The sequence below is a fragment of the Nesoenas mayeri genome, assembly GCF_963082525.1.
Source record: "Nesoenas mayeri genome assembly, chromosome: 8".
Taxonomy (NCBI): domain Eukaryota; kingdom Metazoa; phylum Chordata; class Aves; order Columbiformes; family Columbidae; genus Nesoenas; species Nesoenas mayeri.
Window position 1 is genome coordinate 9,087,856 of NC_137554.1, and position 23,425 is coordinate 9,111,280.

The 23,425-nt window shown below is 42.4% G+C and overlaps 1 protein-coding gene across 1 annotated transcript; it reads right to left on the bottom strand.

Moving 5' to 3' along the window:
* Positions 1-125: 125 nt before the first annotated feature.
* On the bottom strand, positions 126-22,852 carry LOC308042912 (vitellogenin-2-like; the record flags this gene model as incomplete). Its single annotated transcript, XM_080348681.1, has 34 exons — positions 126-241; positions 384-545; positions 1,664-1,823; positions 1,904-2,001; positions 2,450-2,541; positions 3,856-4,042; positions 5,187-5,322; positions 6,004-6,142; positions 7,242-7,384; positions 7,477-7,689; positions 9,240-9,323; positions 9,485-9,532; positions 9,891-10,205; positions 10,466-10,641; positions 10,730-10,958; positions 11,705-11,849; positions 12,041-12,226; positions 12,968-13,061; positions 13,385-13,574; positions 13,668-13,787; positions 14,390-14,491; positions 15,161-15,285; positions 15,712-15,809; positions 15,918-16,135; positions 16,490-16,708; positions 17,751-17,876; positions 18,353-18,518; positions 18,602-18,759; positions 18,867-19,017; positions 19,452-19,600; positions 19,710-19,871; positions 20,023-20,274; positions 22,096-22,247; positions 22,813-22,852. The coding sequence occupies 34 exons, from the start codon at positions 22,850-22,852 to the stop codon at positions 126-128; spliced, it is 5,151 nt and encodes a 1,716-aa protein (XP_080204807.1).
* Positions 22,853-23,425: the final 573 nt, after the last annotated feature.

Below are 23,425 nucleotides of genomic sequence, written 5' to 3' on the forward strand. Positions count from 1 at the left end.
TGGGTGTCCAGAATTCTTTTCAAGATCTCGAAATAACTAGACAAAAAGGATCTCCCCGCTACTGTCACAGGCAGCCTGGGCTGGCACCAACACCCAAAAACGAGGGGTCCCCATAAAGCCGGGTGTCACGCCGGGCATGGCTTTTGCTGACAGGAACATCCTGTGTGAGCAGAAACACTGCTCACAATGTCCTCAGATTTCTGGTCTAGCCTCATCTGTGCCTGCAGGTCGAGAGTGGAGTCTGTAAATGAGAAAAGAGGAAAAAGAAGAGGGGTTTATACATGGAGGTACTCAGGTGTTAGTTTGGTCAACCTGTTTTTTCACAGAATTCCGGTTGGACACACTGGTTGTGCTCTGCCCAAGAGCCTGTTCTGCAGACTCACCAGTCGGCACACAGTGGAAGCCCACGGAGACAGAAACAGTGCTGGTCGCTGAACAGCCTTCTGCACAGTGCAGAACTGGCTCCACGGAGAAGCATTTCATTGCCTTCTTCTCAAATGCAACTGGCTTCTCGATTTCGACGAATTTGCGCTGCAGCTTGCAAGCTATAAAACATGAATTCTCTTAAAGCACCCACAGAATTTATATAAATAACTTTTTGGACATAATATGTACAATTAGCAGAAACTAAGACCAATGGATGAACCAAGTGACACAAGCTACATGAAACTAATCTGATTAAAGTGCATTGGTTTTCTGTCACTGGCTTAGGCTGTGAGAAAACCAGGCATGTGGGGCACAGTCCCAAGGACTGAGGTTTGCCAAATAGGAGCTAGGTAGGACATAGGTGTCCAAATCCAAAAGGATGCATGTAAAAACCTTGGTCAACTGACACTCAAACTATGTCAGCACTTCATTTAGGGGCAGCAGTGGCTCCTAGACATCCATATATCCACTTCTGCACTGTGCCTCACATCGCACCTGCCTTGCCATGGCTGGGTAGTTTAGCCCTTAAGCCTCTGAGATCCAGGCTTTCCCGGACCAGTCCACCCAGGGAAGCTTCATCCAAGAATATATTCCAAAAATGCCACCATATGCCCAGAGGGTTGTGTTCCGCACAAAATGCGGTGCACCCTAATGTTATCCAAATGTTAATGTTTTTGTATGGGATCTGGATGGAAAGAACAATCATCTCTGGGCTGAAGTTTCAGATTAAGTTCATCTTCAGCCTGAGGAAATTAAAACATGTATTTCCCATCTTGAATGCCCTCTAGTTTGATAGCCAGAGCCAGGTTTATTTACTTTATATATGTATCTATCTATTTATTTATTTATTTATGGGAAACTAAAACCCTGGACTTAACAGAATGGAAATAAAGAATGAAACTACTAAGGGTGACTTAAGATGTCTTTTGTCAATAGTCAAACTACCTACTTTTCATACTAACTTATCATCTTAGTTTTAAGTTTGTAGTTTTATCTGGAACACACAAACTTCAGATAACTACATAGTGCATAAGAAGCTGGTATAAAAATACAACAAAACCAGAACTTGCAGTGAACAACCAAACTCAGGAAAAACAGGTGGTTTTTTTTAGTCTATGACCACTAATCACAAAAGTAGTGAAAAGCAAGATGATTGTGCTATAATTAATATAGATTATGTATTCATGTGACTAGTTAGTCAAAGGCAATGACATTAATATATGTTAGAATCTAGTACCTCCAGCACAGGTGTCTTCTGAGATGATCCAGGACTGACCAAAACTCACTGGATCTTTAGCTAAATATCCACTGGGCATTTGATATTCCCTTTCCTTCTCAGCATCATATTTTCCACAAACACCACATGTTTTTCCAGCCATCCAGAAAGCAACCTGAATCTTTGTGGAAATAAATAAAAGATGTAGTTAAATGTTTTTTCTTCTAAAAATAAACCCACTGAAAATAATTTTTAAAATACCTCAAATCTATGCCCATCGTAATATAGTTCCTCTATGCCATAGTCCGGGGCTTTTAGTGCCAGGCCTTCCTTTTTGCTGCTGATCAGCATGCTTGCATCTGCAACAAAAAAGCAAAAAGGAGTTTCTTTTAGAAGGAAGTTATCGTTTTCAGTTCCAGCCTGAAGCACTTGGTTCCTGGGGACTTAATGCAGGCTCTAATGTATCTTGAAAGAGATGGGGAAATGAGAGAGACTGTACTGGCCCCTGCCCTGTGACAAGGGTGGCTGTGGCCAGGGGACATCTAGATGCTTGTTCTCTGAGTCTCTGTGATCAGCACAAGTGCTGCGTTACTTGTTTGGTGCAGAGATGCACAGGATTAGCATCTCTTTCTTTGCTTGTCTTTTTTGCCACCCCTCACGAAAGCTAGCATGAAGGTATGTTAAAATCACTTAATTGTTTCTCAAATTAGGCCTATCTTTATCTTGAGAGGTGTTGGCAGCATCACATCCTTTCCTTCTTCAAAAGATCAGAAAAGATTAAATGAAATATAAAGATGAGTTGCTTACCAGAATTAGATGTGTATGGGACATCTGTTGGGGCTTGAACACCATTAATCTTCAACTGGATGAGTCCATTGGAAACATACATGTCAACCTCACTTTAAGTAAAGAAAATTAGTATAAAACAAATGCTTCTTCTTCGCCCTCCTCAGCTCACAATTTCTAGCATTGGTAGAAGCAGTGCTGCAGAATGCTCATGTCATTCTGGCATGAACCACCTGCCACCCTTTGGGAGGCAGATTGTGAGAGCCCAGGAGAGTGTGGCAGGAGCGCTCACAACACCCCTCCCTGGCCTGGCTCATCTCTGAGCGTCTGCTTGTGGCCACGGTTAGGGCAGGAAGACACCAGGCTACAGGGACCCTTGCTGCAGAACAATATAGTTGCTGTTACGTTTGCATAAATTGGAGGTGCTTTACATTTCAAGGGAAGATTGGATCCCCCTCAGTGGTTCTCTTACAGCCTGCATTATTCTGTGCATTGTAGTATTTTCTTCTGGGCAGTGTTTGCTCTAATGAGGAAATATGAAGCTGAAGCACATCAAAAGGACATCCATACAGTTGTATTAAAAGATCAAGGATGATGCAGTGACAAGGAATGTCTTTATCACAAAAGATACCGTCTATAAAACAAGCATCCTTCTGTTCTTCCACAGAACAGGTGCAGGGAATACTAGTTTTTCTCTGTTTCTCTAACATTATGGCACAGTTAGGCACACACAGTTTCCATAAATAAATAATTAGTTGTAATGAGACCCTACGGATCAAAGCCTATGTATGTGCTTTGAAGAATAATCCCTATGATTATTTTGGTATGCATAATCCCATGCAATTTAGAGTATCTGGCTATACTTTTAAAGAGGAACCTCTGATGGCAGAGGTGATTGCTCCAAGATGAAACAAAACGGGTCTTCAGTTAATTTCAAATACATTAGAACATCGTGCACCAACTAAGGGATGACCAAAGAGAGTGCTTCTAATCTGGGATGAGTAATTCCCTTTTTAGCCATGTCCACTTCTCAACATCTCTGCTGAGATGATCGTGGGTGCTAATTAGTTCTAATTATTAGCTTAGTGTAGGAGGCCAGACTAAATTATTACAATAGTTCTGTTTAGATTGATAGTTTGTGTCTACCTAATTACTAAGAACTGAAATGAGATGTCTAAATGCTAACAAATCAATGAACAATTTTGAGCAGTAAAGATTTGAGGTTCCTGTGACCCTCAGATATATTTCAGAAGCACTTTTGAAAGACAAAGTCCCAAATCCCACTGACACTCATAGAAATCTTTCCATTAACATCAGTAATTCTTGCATGACTCATGCTAGCACAGATGTGCCCTAACAATCTGCTCTTCACATTCTTAGCATATTCAGCTTGACATCTATTTGTCATTAAGTTTGCAATTACTTACTGGCTGGCGAGTCTGACATTTATTGCTGTAAAGTCAGAAGACTCTTCAGGTCTTTTCATCATCACCAGGAATTTCAGTTCTGGACTACAGTCCTGCACCAAAATGTGGTAGCAATTTGCAGGCATTGAATAGTTAAATCTAACTCCATTGAAGGTTGTGATTTTATTCTGGAAAACTGAACAACGAGCTGAAAAAAACCCAAACCAACAGTCAAAAGCAAGCCTTTTATAATTTATATAAGAAAGTTATTCCACTTTAGATTTGCAATTAAAAAAAAAAAAGACCATTTTCTGCTTTTACTTATTCCCACATAAAAACAAAACGATTCCTTCAGATTAAATATTGGATTTGTAATTACACGAAAGCAAAACTTTGCAAGTCCCCAGACAGGAACACAACCCACTCATGATTCAATCGTTGCATGAGATCAATTCTGCTCACAGCTGGTGCATCTCTGTTTGTGGCCTTTTGGCTTTTGTAACTTTCTTGCAGTCAAAAGAATTTCTCAATGTCGTTAACAATTCACATGTCATTAACACTAGAGGAAATTCACGAAAATGCTGCTACCTTTATTGAGTCATAACCAGGATTAGAAATAGAAGATGAGGAGGAACAAAAGCCACACTAAAGTAAACTTCTCCCTTTTTAACTCTAGCAGTATTTTATTGGAAATCCTACCAGCTCTGATTAGAAATTATTTTACAACTGTTTTAATTACTATGGACTAGTTTTGGTGTTTACCAAAGAAACATATATAGATATGATATTAGCCCACTGATTTCAAGCAAAATGTGACTCCTTATCCCAGGATTACATAAAGCTTTTCCATTTAAAATTTACCCTAGGTAAGTATAATGTGATTGGTTCCTAATGCAGCATTAATGAATCAATAATCCCTTCAAAATCAAGTGCAGGAGGTGAAATTAATGTCTATACTTTTGAAGCTGGTTTAGCTTCTAAAAAACAGCACAAATAAAGCAGAGCACCCCAAATCTGATAACACTTAGATGTCCCTTTCATAAATTTTGTAATTATTTTTTTTCTTCACGGATAATCTCTACAGTGAAGTTGAACTGGCTGCATTTGGGAATGGATGTATTTGGAATCACTATTTGAAATGGAACTGAGTATTTAGTCTTACTAATGTGTGTTTTCTTTTCTTTACATCTTTGCAGCCTCAAAGGTTTTCATACAGGTGGGTTTATTTCTATCTGAAGTTCAACTGATTTTTTTAGTGAATGCAAAACAATTTCAAGCTATGTCAAAACTATAAATCGTATTTACAAGACCTGCAAACCAACCAATGCTTGTGCAGATAGTTCATTGCTGACCTTTAAGGTTTTCAAGGATTGAAAGAGTTGCTTGGGAAAAGACATTCCAGTCAGGGGGTGGCACTATTGGAATTGGAGTACCTGGGCTTGAAGGGAATGGCAGGGGAAGCCCGATGGCTCTGTTGTAAATTGTGAGCTGAAAGTTAGAAAATAAACATGAATGTAAAAGCAAAATACAATATAGAGATGAGATAGTGTTTTTCTATAATGTTCAAAGAGGACTGTAATGACTGAAATCTAAATTAGAATCTAGATTTAGGTCTGAGCTAAAAAGAAGTCAAGTCTTCTGTCTACAGCATGAAATAGTTCTACAGTTTGGTGCATCTGCAACCTATAGAATAGCAGTGCTATAAATGAAGTTAGACATTCACCAACTTGCAGCTTTTTGAGGAGCTGTACATCACATTTTTCGCAGTATGAACAGTTTGCTTACCTGAGATAGACACCCTCTCCTTGCCCATACATTGAGGGCAGCTATTTGGCTGTTATGCTTCTCTACAGCCTGGTTTCATTATCTTTTCCAAGACATGGGAAAACCTATCATCTTCCTGAAGATTTGTCTATATGCTGTCAATAATTACGGTTGATTTGTAGTCTGTTTCCTATTTCATGTGTTTGCATGCTACATGAAAGAGAAATGTGTTTAAAGATATTTTCTTAATGGAACCGATCATGTGAATATAATGTCCTTGTGGTGGGAGTTTCTTTACAGTTTAATAAACTAAAAATAATAAAAAAAATATCAGTGGGTTAAAAAAGCTATTACCCTTCAATTTTGTAAGTATTGAACACCCCAGGAGATAGTGGAAACAGTCACCTCAGGTAGCTTGAGGACCACATCGCAGGTTCTCGGAGATGTCAGAGCCACAACCAAGGTTGCCTGGTGAGAGGGACCACGCTGTTGCCTTTGGGAATACCCAAGCACATATGCGGCTCCTGGAAGAAATGAGTATAACCTGGAAAAGAAAGTGACCACAATGATCTATCTTTGAAAAAATGTTGGTTGTTACTTGCTCAGACTAAAATAAAACAATATGCTTTCTGTGTTGGACATGTTTTGTATAAGGATTTGGTAACACCCAGTGGTGTGTATGGGAGGAGGAACAGGCAGATTCTAACTATTAGTGGGTGAAACAGTCTTCAAGAGACTGGACGGCAGAGTGAGATGGGAAGAGAAGTATAGTCAACTTGTTTTAAACGCATTCAGAGTTAAAAATAGGCACTGATTACATAAACCCCAAAATACTTATATGCAAAAAATAGAGGACCTCATATTAATGTGTCAGTCCTGCAATGGTAACTTTTAGCAAGGATCCTCTGCCCACTAAGATTGTCAATGAACAGACAGAGGGATCTCTATGATTGGCTTCCCTTACAGGTTTGGGACTCAAATAGAGAAAACCAGAAAATATTCCTAAAAAAAAAAAAAATAAAAACAAAAAACAAAAAACATAATCTCAGAGCAGATAAAAAAGCTGCAGGATAGTCAAGTGAATGGTTTCATCCCCTCTAATTAGGGCAAATAGACAGTATATGGATAGACACATATGTGAACTGAGTCCAGCAGTTACAGTTTTCTTACGCTGTCACACAACATTTGCTATTTAGTGTGCAACAAGCCTTGTGGGAGATGTTTGTATCGCCTTCTCCAGAAGCCGGAGGTAAGGTGCTTATGTTAGGAAATGACTCTCCCTATATAGTCAGTAAGAGACAGATTTCTTCAGAGAACCAAGGTTGGGCTTCTGCTCTGAGCCTTCATCAACTGGGAAGCATCAGGAGACCTGTTTCCTAATTCAGGCACTTTAAATTAAAAGTCTACAATAGATTAGGTGAATCACATAATCTCCTTTGTTTCAAGTGGCTTTCCTGCAAACTAAAATGCACTATGCTTTGAGGGAATGAATACACAGAAAAAAAGGGACATGTACAATCTGATTTTATAATATCCTACTGATTAGTGAGAATTTTTCCAGCTCAGAAATTTCAGAACTGAATCTGCAATTATCTGGAGCATTAACACAGGTGAATTTTTCAAAAACTAAAGTAAAATCTCACCATCTTGCAGTTGTTTGGACTATTGAAGGTACTTTTGGCCACTCCAGCTTCGTCTGCATAGCTGGATAAGCAGCAAATTGTCCTGTTGCAATCTGAGCAGCAATCTGGTAGTCCTGGCAATCTTTACCCCATTTAAGAGAACCCTAGTAGAGAGGAATATGTATGTTTTTGTATAAACCACAGTAAGATCATTGTATTTTATTTACATTTCAGATGATCATTGTTTTAAACTTACCAGTACTTCATGGGAATTTACTACTGAAGCATCGGCACAGAGTTTCCATCTACTTGATCCTGCGATGCTTGAAACGAACATCTGCATCCTCGATCTCATGGATTGTGTGTCAGTGTACAGTACAAGCTGTAATCCCGTCGGCTGCTCGTTTCTGTGGATGGCACGAAGGACTGCAGCCAGTATTGGTGGCTTGCTGTCTCCCAGGAATTTAGGCTTAATTCAGCAGAGACGAAATAGAGACCAAAGACATAAGCAACATATTAAAAATACTATATTAAAACCACAGATAAAAAGTTTTTGTAAAGGAGAAGTCTAATGCAAGAAGACTTTTTATATGAGGTATGGGACAGCATCATAGGTCATTGCTCAGTCTGTTCAGTTCAAGGTAGTTCTGTCACAGCCTTTCAAGGGAGAGCTGTCGTGACCTGTGTAAGTAGAACAGTAGTGTTGGGAGGCTTTTTGTAAAGTAATTTCAGTGTAACAAAAGGAAGTATGGAGTAGGATACTGCTGAATAAAGAATCAATATTACCAAGCTTGGCACTGCTGTCTTACCTACCTGTAGTTTCGCTAACAGTCTTTTTGATAAAACGCAGTCCCCCATTTAAAACCCTGACAACTTGTGTTGACAGAGGGATCTGTTCAGTGCAGTCCAGCTCGCATGAGGAGCAGCACGTGGCCCATTTGTAGTCGGAGCCCTGTGCCCAGCAGTGGCCATGATGGCCCCACTGGAGCTGTGGGGCAGGAGTGCCCCTGGCCAGGATTGCTGTGGGGCAGCAGGTCCTCCCTGTGCTGCCAGGTCTGAATGACAGAGACCCACAGAAGGACTGGGGGAGATGGAGCTGGCCAGGGCTTAGGGGGAAAAGGGGAAGGAGCAAGGCTCTGGCTGAGGAAGAGAGTGTATGTGGTGAGAGCACTGGGGAAGACTGGGAAGAGTTCAGAGAGGTAGTAGTATGGTGAAAAGGTGGACAAGAGGTGAGTTCAAGTTATGTGGGCATGGGCGGGGGATCTGGTTGCCTATCTACTACTCATAGTAGATCTGGTTGCCTATTTTCTGCAAGCTACTTGCACTAATAACCGGGAGCTACTGGTGCAGAAGGGGTCTCTCGGCCAATTATGGTTTACTATTTTGTAATTATGTAGGTCTTTATCTGAAATGTGTGAAATTTTCCATTAATAAAATCTGCTTTGGATTTCATCAGTTCTTAGAATAGGTCTTACAGAAGGACCGGGTACTATGTACCTTACAGTCATTCCTGAGTAAACACCTGAATGGCTCTCAAAGATGGAGCGTTACTGCAAAAATCAAGGTCTTTCCAAAGGCCTTTTATGCTCCTGCTAACATGAACAGAAGTACTTGGCAGTGAAGTCTTAAGGAACAAATGAGTGGCAGAGTCATGTCCTGAACTTCTACAGAGAGCTATGCAATACAAAACGTATCTGAAACCAGTTTCTGATCAAGCAGATCAGCACTTCTAAAGCGTTCTCATTTTTATAGTGAATTGTTTACCAAGTAACACAGATTTCAACAGATGCAGCAATATGTTCCAGTTGCATTTAAAATATAGCCTGTATTCAGTGAATATTCAAAGCCATTCAATGGCTATCCAGTGTGCTCACTTCTAAAAAACAGGTAACCATTCATTTTCTTTCTGTATATTATCTAATATGCTAAATCGCTATACTTTTCCTATTCTGTTATAAACATACAATAACTGGAAATCTAAAGGAAATGTTTTTATTTCTTGTAGATTAAGACACTCACCTGAGACATGGCTGTAGAGTTGCCTTCACCACTAGCTGAAGAAGAGGAGCTGATGCTACCGTTCAGGATTTCCCTTTCTGGGTCCTGCAGAAGCAGAGAATCGTCTTGAAGCAAGTTGTTTGCCACTGGAAGTTGTCACAGAATTAATCTATCACATTTTTGCTATCACAAAACTAAGCTCTAATTGCAGCAAAGCTAATGAGAGCAGTTGTAGGTCCTGCTCACCATACAAGCAGTAAATGTACCTGTTCATTTGCTGACTTGAACCAAAACCGGAAAACAGGTAGATTTGCCTGTGAAAATAGATAGCTTGTAAGAAAACCCAAGAGAAGACAAAGGACTAACTTTTGAGAAATGCATTAAAATGTTCAGTATTGAGTACAGAAAAAAAAGGTAAAACAAAATTATTTTTTAAAACATTTTAGATTAAAATCTTCTGAAACGTTAAACTTCTGAAGTGCTTCAGAGAACCAGAGAGGTTAAAAAGGGGGAAAAGCTCTGCTAGGTGGTTGCCTTGTCCATCCTGCAGCAAACAGCCACCCCCAACAGTCTGTGTTCTCTTTATTTGGTCCGTGCTCTATGGCACAATTTCCTGATGTACAAAAACATTCACTGCAAGAAATGTAAAAAGCTCCAGCCTGGGTGATTTACCTGTTGGCTGGAATGTTCGCGATCCCCACTGCAGTGCCTGTCTCCAGAGTGGTCTCTGCTGCTGCTGCAGCTGTTGCTGCTGGCAGAGCTGACACTGCTGCTGCTCCTGCTGCGGCTGCCACGCTTCTTCCCAGACTGCCTGCTGCTGTCTTTCTTGTGTTCATTTCCAGGCTCTTTACCATCAGCAGAGGAAGCAGTGGAAGAAGAGGATGAACTGGAGGAGGGGGCTGCACCAGGCACTGCCCAGAGGTCTGTGTCTGCAGCCTTGTGTTTTCTCTCAATCCGTTTTGTACGGATCCGTGTTTTATTTGAGTCCTACAAAAACAATTCAAAGCGTTATGAATGTATAGCTTGTTTTGTAACGTTTCTCTGGGTGTCAGACAAACTGCTCACCACAGGCTTTCAAGGAAATACAACTTCCTGGCCCCACATGCTGTGGAACCTGCACCAGAATTCACCTAGTGCCATTCCCACCAGCCAAAATCCTTGCTTTCCCATGCCAGTTTTCCACATCAGAAACCCTTGGCTTCATTTATAGAAAAATATTCCCCTCTCTGATACTCAAAGTCTCTTACCTTGAACATATTTTCAATGCCTAGAATCTTCTTCAGTTTAGCTTGAATATCCTCATATGGAGATGTGGCATCCTCTTCCTTAGACCCTGAGCTTGCTACATCAATTATTTTGGAAGCTGCTTTGGATCCTGCCTGAATCTCCAGCTGTATTTTGTCAATATCAGCATCTGTATGAACTAAAGTAAAGATACTTACATTCCAGGTTGTGCTGCTTGGGCAGCGTTCACAGAGGTTGACAAGAGAAGCTGGTTGTAATGACTGTACCTGGCTTCAAAACCATTTTGGCTTCAAGTTCTCCAACTAATTTGTGCAGATAGGTATTACTTAAGAAAGCAGCATATTGTGACTTCAGGCTGAGACAAGCAGAACATCCCAAATTCTCAGATTTTCTACAGAAGATATGTGTATAAAATCTTCCTCCCAATCTGTGGTGGTATGCCTCTTCTGACCCTTGCTGGTATCCTTCGGATATCACACTAGGAATACTGCTTTCCTACATTAAACAGAAATAGAGCAAATAAAAATATTTTCCACAAAAAATGATCACAGCTCCTAAAATCTTTCTTCCTATTAATGAAGAAAACTTTGATGGTCTTGCTTAAGTAAGGAAGCACTGCTCAAAACTAGAGATCCAAGCAGTGGAAAGAGTAGGGTTTCCTCCGAATTACTCTGTGGAAGAGGACATCTCTCCTGCCCAAACTTTCTCGGGCAGTTTTTCACAAACATCCCAATGAGAACCTGCAGGGCTCTCTGGAGGGCTTATTTCTCTCTGTCAGTTTTGGGCTACTAGTCCTCCTGTTACTAGTCAACCCATCCTTCCCACGCCAGCCTCAGAAGCTGAAGAGCAGCAGGAATTACCTCAGTATCTGGGAACAGAAATGTATAACCTGCCCCAAACCCATCTTTTCCACATTGCTCTGGCTTGGGAAAAAAAGAGATATTCTACAAAGGATATGAATTTCACACGCCTTCCCCATGACTGTAAAGAAATAAGGAGGCATGCTGTTGAAGCACGCTATCGGCATGAGATGATGAGGGTGAGCGAGCTGTGAATTATCATGTCTTTAGCCCACTGGGACCTACATCAGCCCTGGTTTGGGATATGTCAGGCGCCTGTGGAATCTCACAGTGTCTGTTTGTGATCCGGCCAGCCAGCTGCTTTGTTGGGGTGCTCAGCCCGTTTGAGGAGCTGCCTGTGCTCTACCTGTCTGCAAAAGAGATTCTGAGGGGTCTCCTTACCTTCCAGCTGCCAGGTTTTGAAGATCTTTCTGATGGCTGAAATGGCTGGCCAGAGATGATTGGTGCTTTTCCTCTGGGGAGAAGCTGGGATTTCTTTTCAGAGTCTACTTCTTCCATGTTCCTTGAAATAGCATAAGCTTCACTCCTGTGAAGGTGATAAATGGCACACGAGTAACATCTTCTGATTTTGCTGGTGCAAACAAAGACAATACTAAGCTTTATCTGGCTGCCAAAGTACGGCACAGCCTAACAAGGAGTTGTATGTTCAGGATTTTATAACAGTGAGCTCACAATCGGTAACATATAATAAGCCAAATGCAACAAGCTCCTCTGTACCTCGCAGCTGCAAGCTCAACCTCCTGATAGCAGGGAGGGGCTTCAGTCTTCACATTTTTCTCCTTCATATCTATCCTGGCATCAAATTTCATTGCAGTGTTGGCACAGAACTCTGCATGAAATTCAAGACCACTCTGAAAGTATTGTGTATTAATCCCCATCATTGCAATCATATGAAAATATGCCCTAAAAGAGTGGAAATAAAAACACGCATAGTTACAGAATAATATGCATATATTTAACTTTGAAATGCAAAACCACGTTTTCACATTGTTCTGTTTATTGTAAGAGCCAGTGCTGATGGATGAGAAGTTGTATCGTAACACAAGAGAAAAAAGGTGAAATGCCACTGAAAAAGGTGGAGGGATTTGTCTGATGAATGAAGGTAATGTGGATCCTTTCACTGCTTTGTCACTGATACATTGCTTGAGGACAAGCCAATGCCAAAATCTGCTAGCTTCAGATTCTGTCTAGTTTATTATCACTATTGTTATTACTATTATTGTTACTAGTACTGTTGTGTTTGCTTTTGGTTTTGCAGATCCAGAAGCATTTCCCTTTCCCTTTCCCCATGAAATCCCTCCAGCTTGTGCCAGGTGACGATGCAATTCTACACTGAACTTGTAGAAGCCTGTTCATACTTAAGCAAATATATCTTTATAGGTTAGTATCTTAGTCACTTAACAGGTAGAAATGTGAGTATTTTTAGCACTGGCAGAACAGCACAGCATCCCAAGTGATGCAGTGCACGTTGCTACGTTTTCAGGTTCATAAAGCACCAGATAATTCCTCATGACTTCACAGCTCTGGACTAGTACAGCTGTCCCAAATCTGGGACAAGGGAGACAACAACGTGCAGTCACGTATCTATTTAAAATATAAATATAAATGCTTCTGTGTGTATGTGAAAACATATGCCATTTTTACTTTGGCTTGATGTCGGCATGAACATCCATGTTGGTTTCCAACAACTGTGAAGGTCTAAAATTGTCTGATAACGGTGGTGATATCTGTATATCCACTGCAAAAGACAGACAGGAATAATGAACAAAGAACAGGAAAAGCTGGAGATCCAGTTTTCTCAATAAGCATAGTAGTTAACACATGGGCAGTGCTTTTACATTTTGGAATACTGCACATGATTATTTAAAGATTACTACTCCAAACCAGAGTTACACAAATATGTCCCAGGTGAAACATACTAGTTATTTCTCAAACCCTTTGGAGTTGCTGAACAGTAATGTTTCCCCATTTTCAAGATTATAGAGGGATTTAATTTCATGAGGGGAGGTCAGACCCACAATTATTGTGGGGAAACTGCCTGGTTTGGCATCTCAAGCTCACCGTCGGCCGCACCCTGGGCCAGCGCGGTGCCGCACAGCCCGAGCTCCAGCGGCACGCCGAGCACCGTGGGGATGATGTGCCGCAGCTCGCCCACCATTGCCGGCAGTGTCCATCGGCCTGAAATGCCTCGCTGCACCTCTTCCACCACTTTTTTCAGCACCAGCTGCCTGTTTGATGATCCAGTTAGACTCTGAAAACAGGGAAATAGATAAGCAGGTAAGAAGAGACAGGGAAAGGAAAACATTCATCATTGCAGACAAAAAGACAACAGCCTTGTAAGTACCATCATGGTCTGCTGAATGGCATCTTTATCGACATCAACAAAAGCGATCTCTTGGCCCAGTACTTTGATGTAAGCGGACAACATAGGGTCTTCAGAAGGCAGTTCTTTCCATCCCAAAAGCTGTGATGTTAAGGGGAGATGGGGAGAAAGGGAAGAAACAGATAGTGTCACTTAAAATACAGTAATCTATTAGCAAAGAGTAGATCCTACCTGAAGGATGCTAGCCATGGTTCCTTAGCTGAAAAGCTAATAGGCATCATACAGATCTGAACCAATGTGACCTTTCTTATGTTGCATGACTGACTTCAGTGGGAGTTTCCCCATGTAAAGATGAGGTAAGAACTTGGTAATTTCTGCTGCTGTAAGTAGTGGGTGACACCTGAGGACTTATGAACTAAAATCTTCCTCAATAATAATTTTAAAAGGGAAGAGCAACCAGTTACTGTGTTTTAACATACACTTTAAACCACACAAATTTTGGCTACCAGTATTATCATAATCTTTTGTACTGTACATTAAGGGGTGACATATCTTTAGTGAAAAGATGACATCTGTTGACAGTGTAAGTACAATGTAAGTACATCTTTCCGTGACCAAACGGGATGACTGACTCCTTTCTCACTGAAACATCAAAGGGTTGGCTTGATGGGCAGGTGATGCAACCCCAGTGCTACTAGGAGCCGTGTATTGCAAACAAATGAGAAGAGTGCATAGAGACATACCGTTTTACTGAGTTCCTTCAGTGTCTTGTGTGTATCATACTCAGCAAAGGGAATATTCTGCTTCCTGATGAGCTTGGTTAGGTCTCGTGACCGGAGAGCCACCTGTAGGAAATAGTATCAGGTGTCACAGCCCAAGTACAAGAGAGCCCAGAAAACCTTTGTACTTGGTATTAACCTCAACAGAGGCTGCTCTAAATGCATACTTCATCAAGTCATGGCACTTACAAGGCTATGTCTACCTGTCAGATGACTGCAGGCTATGGCTGCAGATGCTGAGGACGTGCTGAGCCAGATTTGAATTAGTCATCAGGGATAATTTCAGGGCAGTGCAGAGCTCAGCTCAGTTGCAAAGTTTGCCTAAGAAGCTGAATGAATGCCTACGTGCTGTTACATGGAGCTTCATGCTGCCCTGGCTGCTCTGCTGGCTGAAATTTAATTTCAGATGCTATCTACCTGTACTTATGCAAAATATCCTAGATGCCATCTGACTTTAGGTAGGTAGATGAATGTTCTGCTGCATAAGCTTTCCTCTACTCTCCTAGATTTTCAGGCCTACACTGAACATGTTGATTGATGAATGTATGTGTCAAGAAGCCCAAATAAAAAAAGAAGCCTAAGTAAAATCATAATCATTATCCAAATTTTCTCTTCCACATTCAGCCTTGCAGTCAGAAGTGTAGTTAAACACTACACTGCAGTTCAAATGGCTTAGCAAGTAATACTATCTGTAGCTGGCTTGCATAGAGCTGGCTGTTTTAATGAAATACTTACCTCGATAATATCTGTTGCAGTATTTGCATAATATCCTCTTACTTTTGTGATTATATCAGTTGGAAACATGGTGCTGGGACTGTTCATTAGATAGGCCCTCCAAATGGCACCAGCCTGATATTCAGCTATCACAGGAATAGAAAGCAGCAGAGGTTTTGGTTAAGGTCTCCGAGGTGTCTGGTGCATGCATGTAAGCCACCTCAGGTACATGCTGTAGTAGACCACAAGGGGTTCTGCCAGGATTCAGTGCCACAGGTCCTCAGGTTTGCAAACTCAAGAGAACTTTGTTCTAGGGCAGAATCAACACAACCACAGTGACTGAAGAAGGAAGCCTAAATCCATGTGCAAGCATCGCTTTCCCCAGAAGTTACCCACAGAGCAGTAGAACACCCTCAGGGGATTTTGCATTTTAGGAGGCTCTTGTGCTTTGTCTGCTTCAAGAGTGGACCAAGCTCACAGCCTGCGATGCGATTTTGGATTAAAACCATGGAACACAATAGAGGCATTTGGCTATGTAAGCTGAAGCAGTGGACAAGGCATGTGGTACTCACGGGAATAATCACCAGCATGAATGACCTTGCTGTAACGATAGCTCAGCCTGTCGAGTCTGGGGCTCAGTAGTTTAACTGCAATGTTGCAAGCAGCAGATCTGAGTAATAAAGGGTTAAAATCATATGAAGATGTGACCAAATTCTTAGACAACTGCAAGCAAAAAATTACCATTTGCTACTAAAAATGTACTTCTTTCTCTACTTACAGATTATAGAGCTGTGGGATCCTGCCTACTGCCAAAGCCTTCATGTGTGAATATGTGAAACTGGCCACTTGTAAGCTGGGCTCCATCAGCAGCGAGCTGGCCATAGCTGTTACAACTGGAAGAGCAGGCTTTGTTTCGAAGAGGACAACACAAGCCACCATTCGGACATTAGGAGCAAGTGTGTTGTCCATAAAGACCTGGAGGGAGACGTCCCTTACCTAGAAGAGGAAGGGACAACCTGTGAGTACCTCATAACCCCTCAGTGAGAAGAGGTCCCTAAACTGTGCGCGTGTGATCTACAGTGGACAGAGAACAAAACCCTAAACAGAGACTTGAGCATGGGACCTGTCACTGAAAATGAAGATGCTGGTGTATGCACAGTAAACAGGGCTGGAAGAAACATCCATCAGTAATGGGTCCAGTGTTACAGTGACTAAAGTCACCACTTTCCCAGGATATCAGCAAGGAGAGGCTGATGTTAGGAGTTTGCAGTGTGGGCAAGAGGAAGACCAGTAGGTGAGAATTCAAATCACACCCTCTAGGACTTTTGTTTAAATAATAATTTCAGTTACTTTTGCAGGGTCTTTTCTGGCGATTTTCCTCAAGGCCAACACAGCATCAGCATGAATTCTGTTTGGTAATGAAGCTGCAGCCATGGCAAATGTTGGCAAAAACTTCAGGATGCGTTTGATACTGGCCGGCTCTCCTGCATTGCCGATGGCTTTCAGGGCCAAGGCCATGTCTTTGGCATCACCTTTGCTGACGGCTTCAGTAGCGAGGTCGTGGAGTGGCTGAAAACAGAGCAGACTCTGTTAATCTTATCAGGTAATGATCTTGTAATAATGCATAAAAATATGCATTGTCATAGCAAACAAAACAACTACTGGTGCAAAGCCCAGAATAAAGCTGATCAGATTTTTCTCCAAGCAAAAATCTCACCATCATTATCAGGATGCCAAATGTAGAACACAGAAGCAAAATAGTTTCTTCTTCTTAGAGAATGTTGTAACTGATTTTAAATTGTGCCTGAGCCAGAGTGTAGGAGATAATCCTAGGAGGATGCCTGCACCACAGAGTCTGTTGCAAGTTCAAGAGCAGCCCTGAGCTGACGCTGGGTTCAGTCATTCCCTGGGGCACCTGCACCAGCCCCGCCAGCCGGCAGCCCTGGGCTCTGCGCAGTTATTTTCCACTTCCAATAGTGATAGCAAGTTTACTTAAACAGTTTTGCTGTTCTGAGAAGACGCATTACTTTTCTAGTGGATTGGCTTTGTTTCACTCTTTTCTTTGGAAGATTTATACACAAGTCAAACATCAGCAGGCTGTCTCAGTGCTATGGTCCTTCTGAATAAGGAACCAGAGCTGCATGGTCCAAAGATAATGTCCTGAATGTTTCTGACAGTGATGTGTAATTCTGTAGCAGAGCCTCTTTGGAAGCCCTAACCTATGACATGTGCTTATATTCACACCTTAGTGCCTTTTTAGTAGATTTTTAAAGTATGCTCTACCTAATGTAAAAGTAGAGAGAATAATTATAATTATTTTGCTTTAATCCTAAATTTAACATACCTAAACTCAGGTTCAGGTTGTTTACAGAATCCATTATCCCCATGTGCTTTTACCACTTACATTTGAAATTCTGAGCTCTTAATACCACATTTTTAAAAGGCATCAGCTTGGTGACTCATTCTGGCTTTGCAATTTTGCAGGCAATCACAGCCAGGAGTGCGGCATGTAAACAGCTAGTTACCTAATTGCCAGCATTGTGAGAGCTAAATTAGAGGCATTTAAAAAATGTCTTCACCTCTTATGAAACAAGAAATGAGAGTCACCTACCTGAAGAAGTTCATTTGGACAAGGTGAGGACTGAGCACAGTATTTATTTACCATGCTACCATAACCTAGGTAAACAAGCATTCGAAGCAGTGGTTCTTTCCGGATTTGGGGACAGGTCAGAAAACTCTGCAGAAGAAAAAAAAGTATCAGTTATTAATGTTTCTAGTGATTAGAGCTGGTATTTAGCGAAAACTATGTTTAAGAAATAAATAGATTAAATTGCTTTGGATTTTCCCTAAATATTTTCAGAAGTTAAATCAAACGCTAGTCATTCAGCTACAGGAAAGTAAATAGTCTCACTCCAGTTATACTACGTGTATTTTGGTTACATTATATAATTTTCTTGATTTTGGCTGTTTTTTAAAAATATATTTTGGCAAAAAAAAAAATCATTAACAGTTTTCCTAGGATATGTCGAGTGCATTAAAAAATGTTGGCAACAGGTGTTTTGAAACATTTTCTAAAACATTCCCTATTTTTGTTAATACCTTGCATTCTACAAATTGAGAAGGAAATATGTTATGTCTTTGACCTATAATCCTGTGAATTCACCTTTAAAAAGGATTGAGAAGGAAATAGAAAGAAGGATGATCTGCACTCACTGAGGCAACTTCTAGGGTTTCCTTGTTGGGTGTAACAAAATGGGAGGCGAGAGGGAGAGTCGCAGCTGCTTCCCAGATGGTCAGCTTCCCATCATGAATTTTTTGCTTCAGGAATCGAAATGTGTTGGTAGCTCCAGCAGCACAGATCGCGCTCAGAAACCAAGGCCTGCCAGGGAGAGAGGGATTCATTATCCCCATTGTTCAGTTGTGCCTCTGCTGGGAAATCCTGGCTGAAGGCAACACAAGTACCTGTAGGGAGGGTAGCTGGCAAAATGCACCCACAAAAACTCAATTTGATCAAGGGTCACTATACGAAGGAGTTGGACCATTTGTAAGAACTTGATTGAAGCTTCTTTAGTGGCTCCTTCCTTGTTTTTCTGAGCTACTTGCCGCAGTGTTTCTGTTAACTATGGGGAAAAACAGACAGTTGAAAGGATCAGTGTCAAAAATAATTATGTGCTGACTTGTTAACATTATAAATAATGAAAGAGTATAAAAAGTGAGCCTCTAATACCTGCAAATCTGGATTTTTAATCCTTAGTAGAGGAATTGGCATCTGGAGAAGCTCTCCTGAGAAATGATAACGAAGACTCCCCTGGTTTTGCAGCTGTGTTTTTGGTGCACTGATGGGAGTCCTTTTAACGGCGACCAAAGACAGTTCTTGTCTTCAAGGAAGAGAAAGGAATGCATTAGCAACCTTTGACCACCCCATGTGAGTGGAGGACATGCACAGTGGTTGGAGTAGACTGAGAGGTGTCCAGCAGGGCCGTTGCAGTGCCCACAAACCAATCGTGCACTTCTCCATTCGTGCATTGCTCGGGATTATCTGGAAATGGCACAGGGGCGGTGAGAGCTCTCATTAGAATTTGCCAAAGTCTCTGAGAGGCTGGACAAATGTTTCAGGTGGCCCAGCAAAACCCCCAAATTGCAGGTCACAAAACCTGGCTGCGCATCTCAAGGGACACACAATGTCTTGGCCCTTCGCAGCCCACGGGCCAGATACTCCTTGCTAACTCACGAATCAAAAGTCAATATGTTTTGGGCATCTCCTCCTGGCTCTGATAATCACAGCTATGCTAAGGGCATGCATGACACCTACCTTGCTTCCATGACTACCACCCCACTGGGCTCATTGAAGGGAGAGATCTGGTACAGCTGCTCGGACGTAGCAGACGTCATCAGGGCCCCCCTGTCATCGTACTTCATCTTGTAAGTGAACATTACCGTGCCCTTCATGTTTCTGACTTTCTAAAAAAGTGCAAAGAGACCCACTCAGAAATACAAATGGGGGCTAGTTAATAAGTACAGAGGAGACAAACTTCCTGTGAGCCAGAGCGTGGCCCCGTGCTGCTCGTACCAGGGGGCAGGTGGGGCAGAGGCGGATGTACGCCATTCCCACGTTCTTCACCGCTCTCTCCTGGCAGTCCATCAGGTTCTTGCTTTTGGAAATGGTGGCACGGTTGTTCTTGCCGTCATCCTGAATAACATACTTGGTTTGGCAGATGCCTTCAATCCCAGCCTGTGAGTATTAATTAAACACAATGAACTTCCTATTTGAAATGACCTTGAAACAGCAATAAGTCACATTGCATGGGAAGCATAGGCACAGTCAAGTTACTATATAATAGTAAAATGAGAATAAAAGTAAAATCAGAATGGAAAAAACAAACCTCCTGTAGTTCATACACATTTTGTGCCTTTTTGATGGTTATCTGCATCATGTTCAGAATCCCCCTCACTAGGTTAGTGCACAGGATGGGACAGTCCTCAGGGGCATAAATACTTCCAACCCTTCCCTCAGTGTACTCAAACTTAAAGGCTGGGCTGAGACATGCAGCAATGGTCTCTGTGAGCCTTGAAGATGGAGTGAAGGGGTCTGTGGGCCAGAAGCCATTGTATTCCTCCAGCTTTGGTGACTGAACCTGTGAACAACATTAGGAAAACGTTCATTGTATTCATTCAGTTTGAAACCCTGCAATAACAGGGAAACTGGGCACTTCCAGTCCATGGCCGAATACAAGCCACTTGTCCAACACTACAGGATATGTTTGCCTCCTTGGACTCGTGTGCTGTACCTAGGAAGCACCCTTGGAAATGCAATTTCCATGAAGGATTTCTGCCAGAAAAATAAGATCATGCAAGTGGCATTCAAAACTTCAGCAAGTCTGGTGGAATTTGCTGGGTGAGTGAAACACTGCCCTTCAGCACCTGTACAGAAAGGACACTCGGCCATTTTCCCCAGAAGTGCAGTGAGATCTCCTTCTAGTCTGCAAGGCGGCCAAGCCATTGCTCAAGTTCCCTGTCTGAACACATTGGGCACTATTTTGGCTGCTCCTCCTGGTCCAGCATGTTTCAGGGTGCCAGACCCCCAGCACTGCTGATGGGGAGGCAGAGGTGACTGTGGGATCTTGCACAGGAGGTGGCCCAGCAGGAGCTGATGTCTCTTTGGAAGCAGATGTCACCATTTTGAGCTTATCAAGCCTCAAAACTTGCACACAAGTCCTTGAGTGCTGCCTAATGGGAAATGCGTGCCCACATGCATGTACATACCTAGTCACACATGCATACAGTCCCACCCTTGTACATAAAAGTACATGTCCCTGCCTAGAGGGAAATGGCGTGGTTCTAGTGTTCTGTTTCATTTTAGGCATTTATAACCAGTGCTACAAGGGTGGCTTGCCTCTTGTTACATTTTCTCAAATTAAATCCTACTCAAGACTATTGTCTGCAATTGCTGAAATTATAGCAACCAGTGAGGTTACACAGAGCCTACAATCGCAGCAGTGTGTAAAGTTTGATAATAGGTAATCGTTCACACTATTTCAGTAGTATATGCACAGGATTACAGATTGGGTAAACTTCTAGGACAAATGCTAAGAGCCCTTTTACAACTTTCCACCTACATGGTATCTTCTAGAACCCCTTTCTATGGTCTTTTGTTCTATTCCAGTATTTTAAGGTATTTGGTTTAACCTTTTCAATTAGTAACAGTGTTTCCAGATCTTGATATCATTATGCCAAGCACAAGGATTGCCATTAGAATTCTTCACATTTGAATTAATGACTATGTGAAGAACATCAAAAGGAAGATAATGTAGAAAGATGGGACTTTCTAACTTGATAACTGAATTCCAAACCCAAGATTTTCTCAGGCTATGGGACCAGGTTGAAAAACATGGATATTTCATGCTTGAATTCTCATTTTCATACTCAAGTTTAGTGTTGCCTTAGTAAAACTAACTTAAGAACATTTCTTTAAAGCAGCTGCCTGCCGCATTTCTGCATGGAGATGAACCTAGGGCAGCTTTAGCCAAGGGGGCTTGGGTGCTGATGGCAGCAGAGCTGGAGCAGCCCTTTCTCCCTCCAGCAGAGGTTCTGGGCTTTTAAGAAGCCTGTGGTGCTGTCTTCAGGTCATTACCCATAACCGAAAGCAGTTTGGCTACAGCTACAGACACTCCAGCTGTGCCCTCAGCTCTCTCCTGGCATGGTATGGGGGCATGGGGTGCACAGCTCAGTGCCTGTGCCCACACCACTGCCCGCGCTGGGGAAATCATCACTGCTCAAGGGAAGCTGCTTAGTCTGACATTGAGCTTCTGGGGTCATCTCAGCACTGGGAAACATGCTAAGATTTCCTATGAGCCTGGCATCTTTCTGTCATGTATTTTGTCAGCCTGGAGGTGTGAACTAAATGTCTGTAGCCGCGTGATGCAGGTGGATGAGTTTCCACGCCTGTGGTGATTTACCTGGAGAAGGTGGTCGCTGTGAGACACACGGCTGATTGCCAGCTTGCCGGTCAACCTCACCCCCGCCATTGCCAAGCCTCTGCCGGGCAGCCCGTGCAGGATGAAGCTGTCATAGCTATACAGGTAGGTCTTACCAATAAGAAAAACAGGCTCTGTCGAAAACAAAACACATATATATAACAGAAACACCTCATTTGCTATGACTGTTGTGATGTTACTCAGAAGAACTATCCCAGAAAAGAGGGGTGAGGCTGCTACTGCCGAAAAATCAGTGCAAACAGTGGGCAATGCAGGGCCATAGGGGAAGGCAGCATGGAAGCTGCTCGGTGGGAGCACACTTACCCAGGTCCTGCTTCTGGCCCCCTGTGTGGGAGGAAACAGAAGGATGCGTGAGAAATCCCCATCTCTGTGGATCATTTAATTTATTATTTATTTAGTGAGTATGCTAATGGTTGGCAAACAACCCCTGATGGGCTCCAGGGTGCACCCCCACAGCCTCAGGACACCAAGACTGCACCAGCCCCACTGAATAGCTGCTGCATACTCTGCTTTTCCCTACTGCTAATCTTAGGCACGTTAATAGTTTACAGCCCAAGTCATAAAAGCACTTCAGCAAATTAAGCTGTAAATCTCCCTGAAAGGCTCAAAGGAGATGTAGTTTGCTCTGGACCACAGTGACCATCACGGCTCAGCAGTGCTGCTAAAGCTTCAACTTACCCACAACGGCGAGCACCAGGGTGAGGATGAGTCCTTTCATGCTAAAAGCAACTGAAGGCTGCAGAGGCAAATGTGTGGCTTTTATAGAAGAATTATTAACAGGCAGAGTGAATTTTGTTGAGTTATCAACTTTTTATCAACCACTCAAACCCTTTGAGGGAGAGGGGGTTGGGGACAATGCGCCGGCTGTTATTGCTGAGCCAAAACCATCACAATTTTGTTCTTGCCTCACCAACTAAATGCTCTGAAACTACCTTTCAAAACAAGTGCTTGAAAGAATTAAAATGTAGTTAAAGCCAAAATATTTCTTGTGTAAGAAAAACTACTAACTGTTCTTATTCATTGGAAGCACCCAGTGCTATTGCAGCCTGTGCTGACTTTGCCCAGGTGATCCTGACCTGACCAGAAGGCACACAGCTTATCTAACCGATAGTGCTCCAGCAGGATTGTGCAAAGCCCTCAGGCAGCCCCCCTGTGACACCACGCTGATGCCCTCCCTGCTGTCAGTTGGACATGCTGTCACCCCCAGCACTGCCCTCTGGGGCGGGAAAGTCACCCAGTAAAACCAGCTTCAAGTCATTGTCACAAGGGCCATGGCTAAGCGCCACAAACA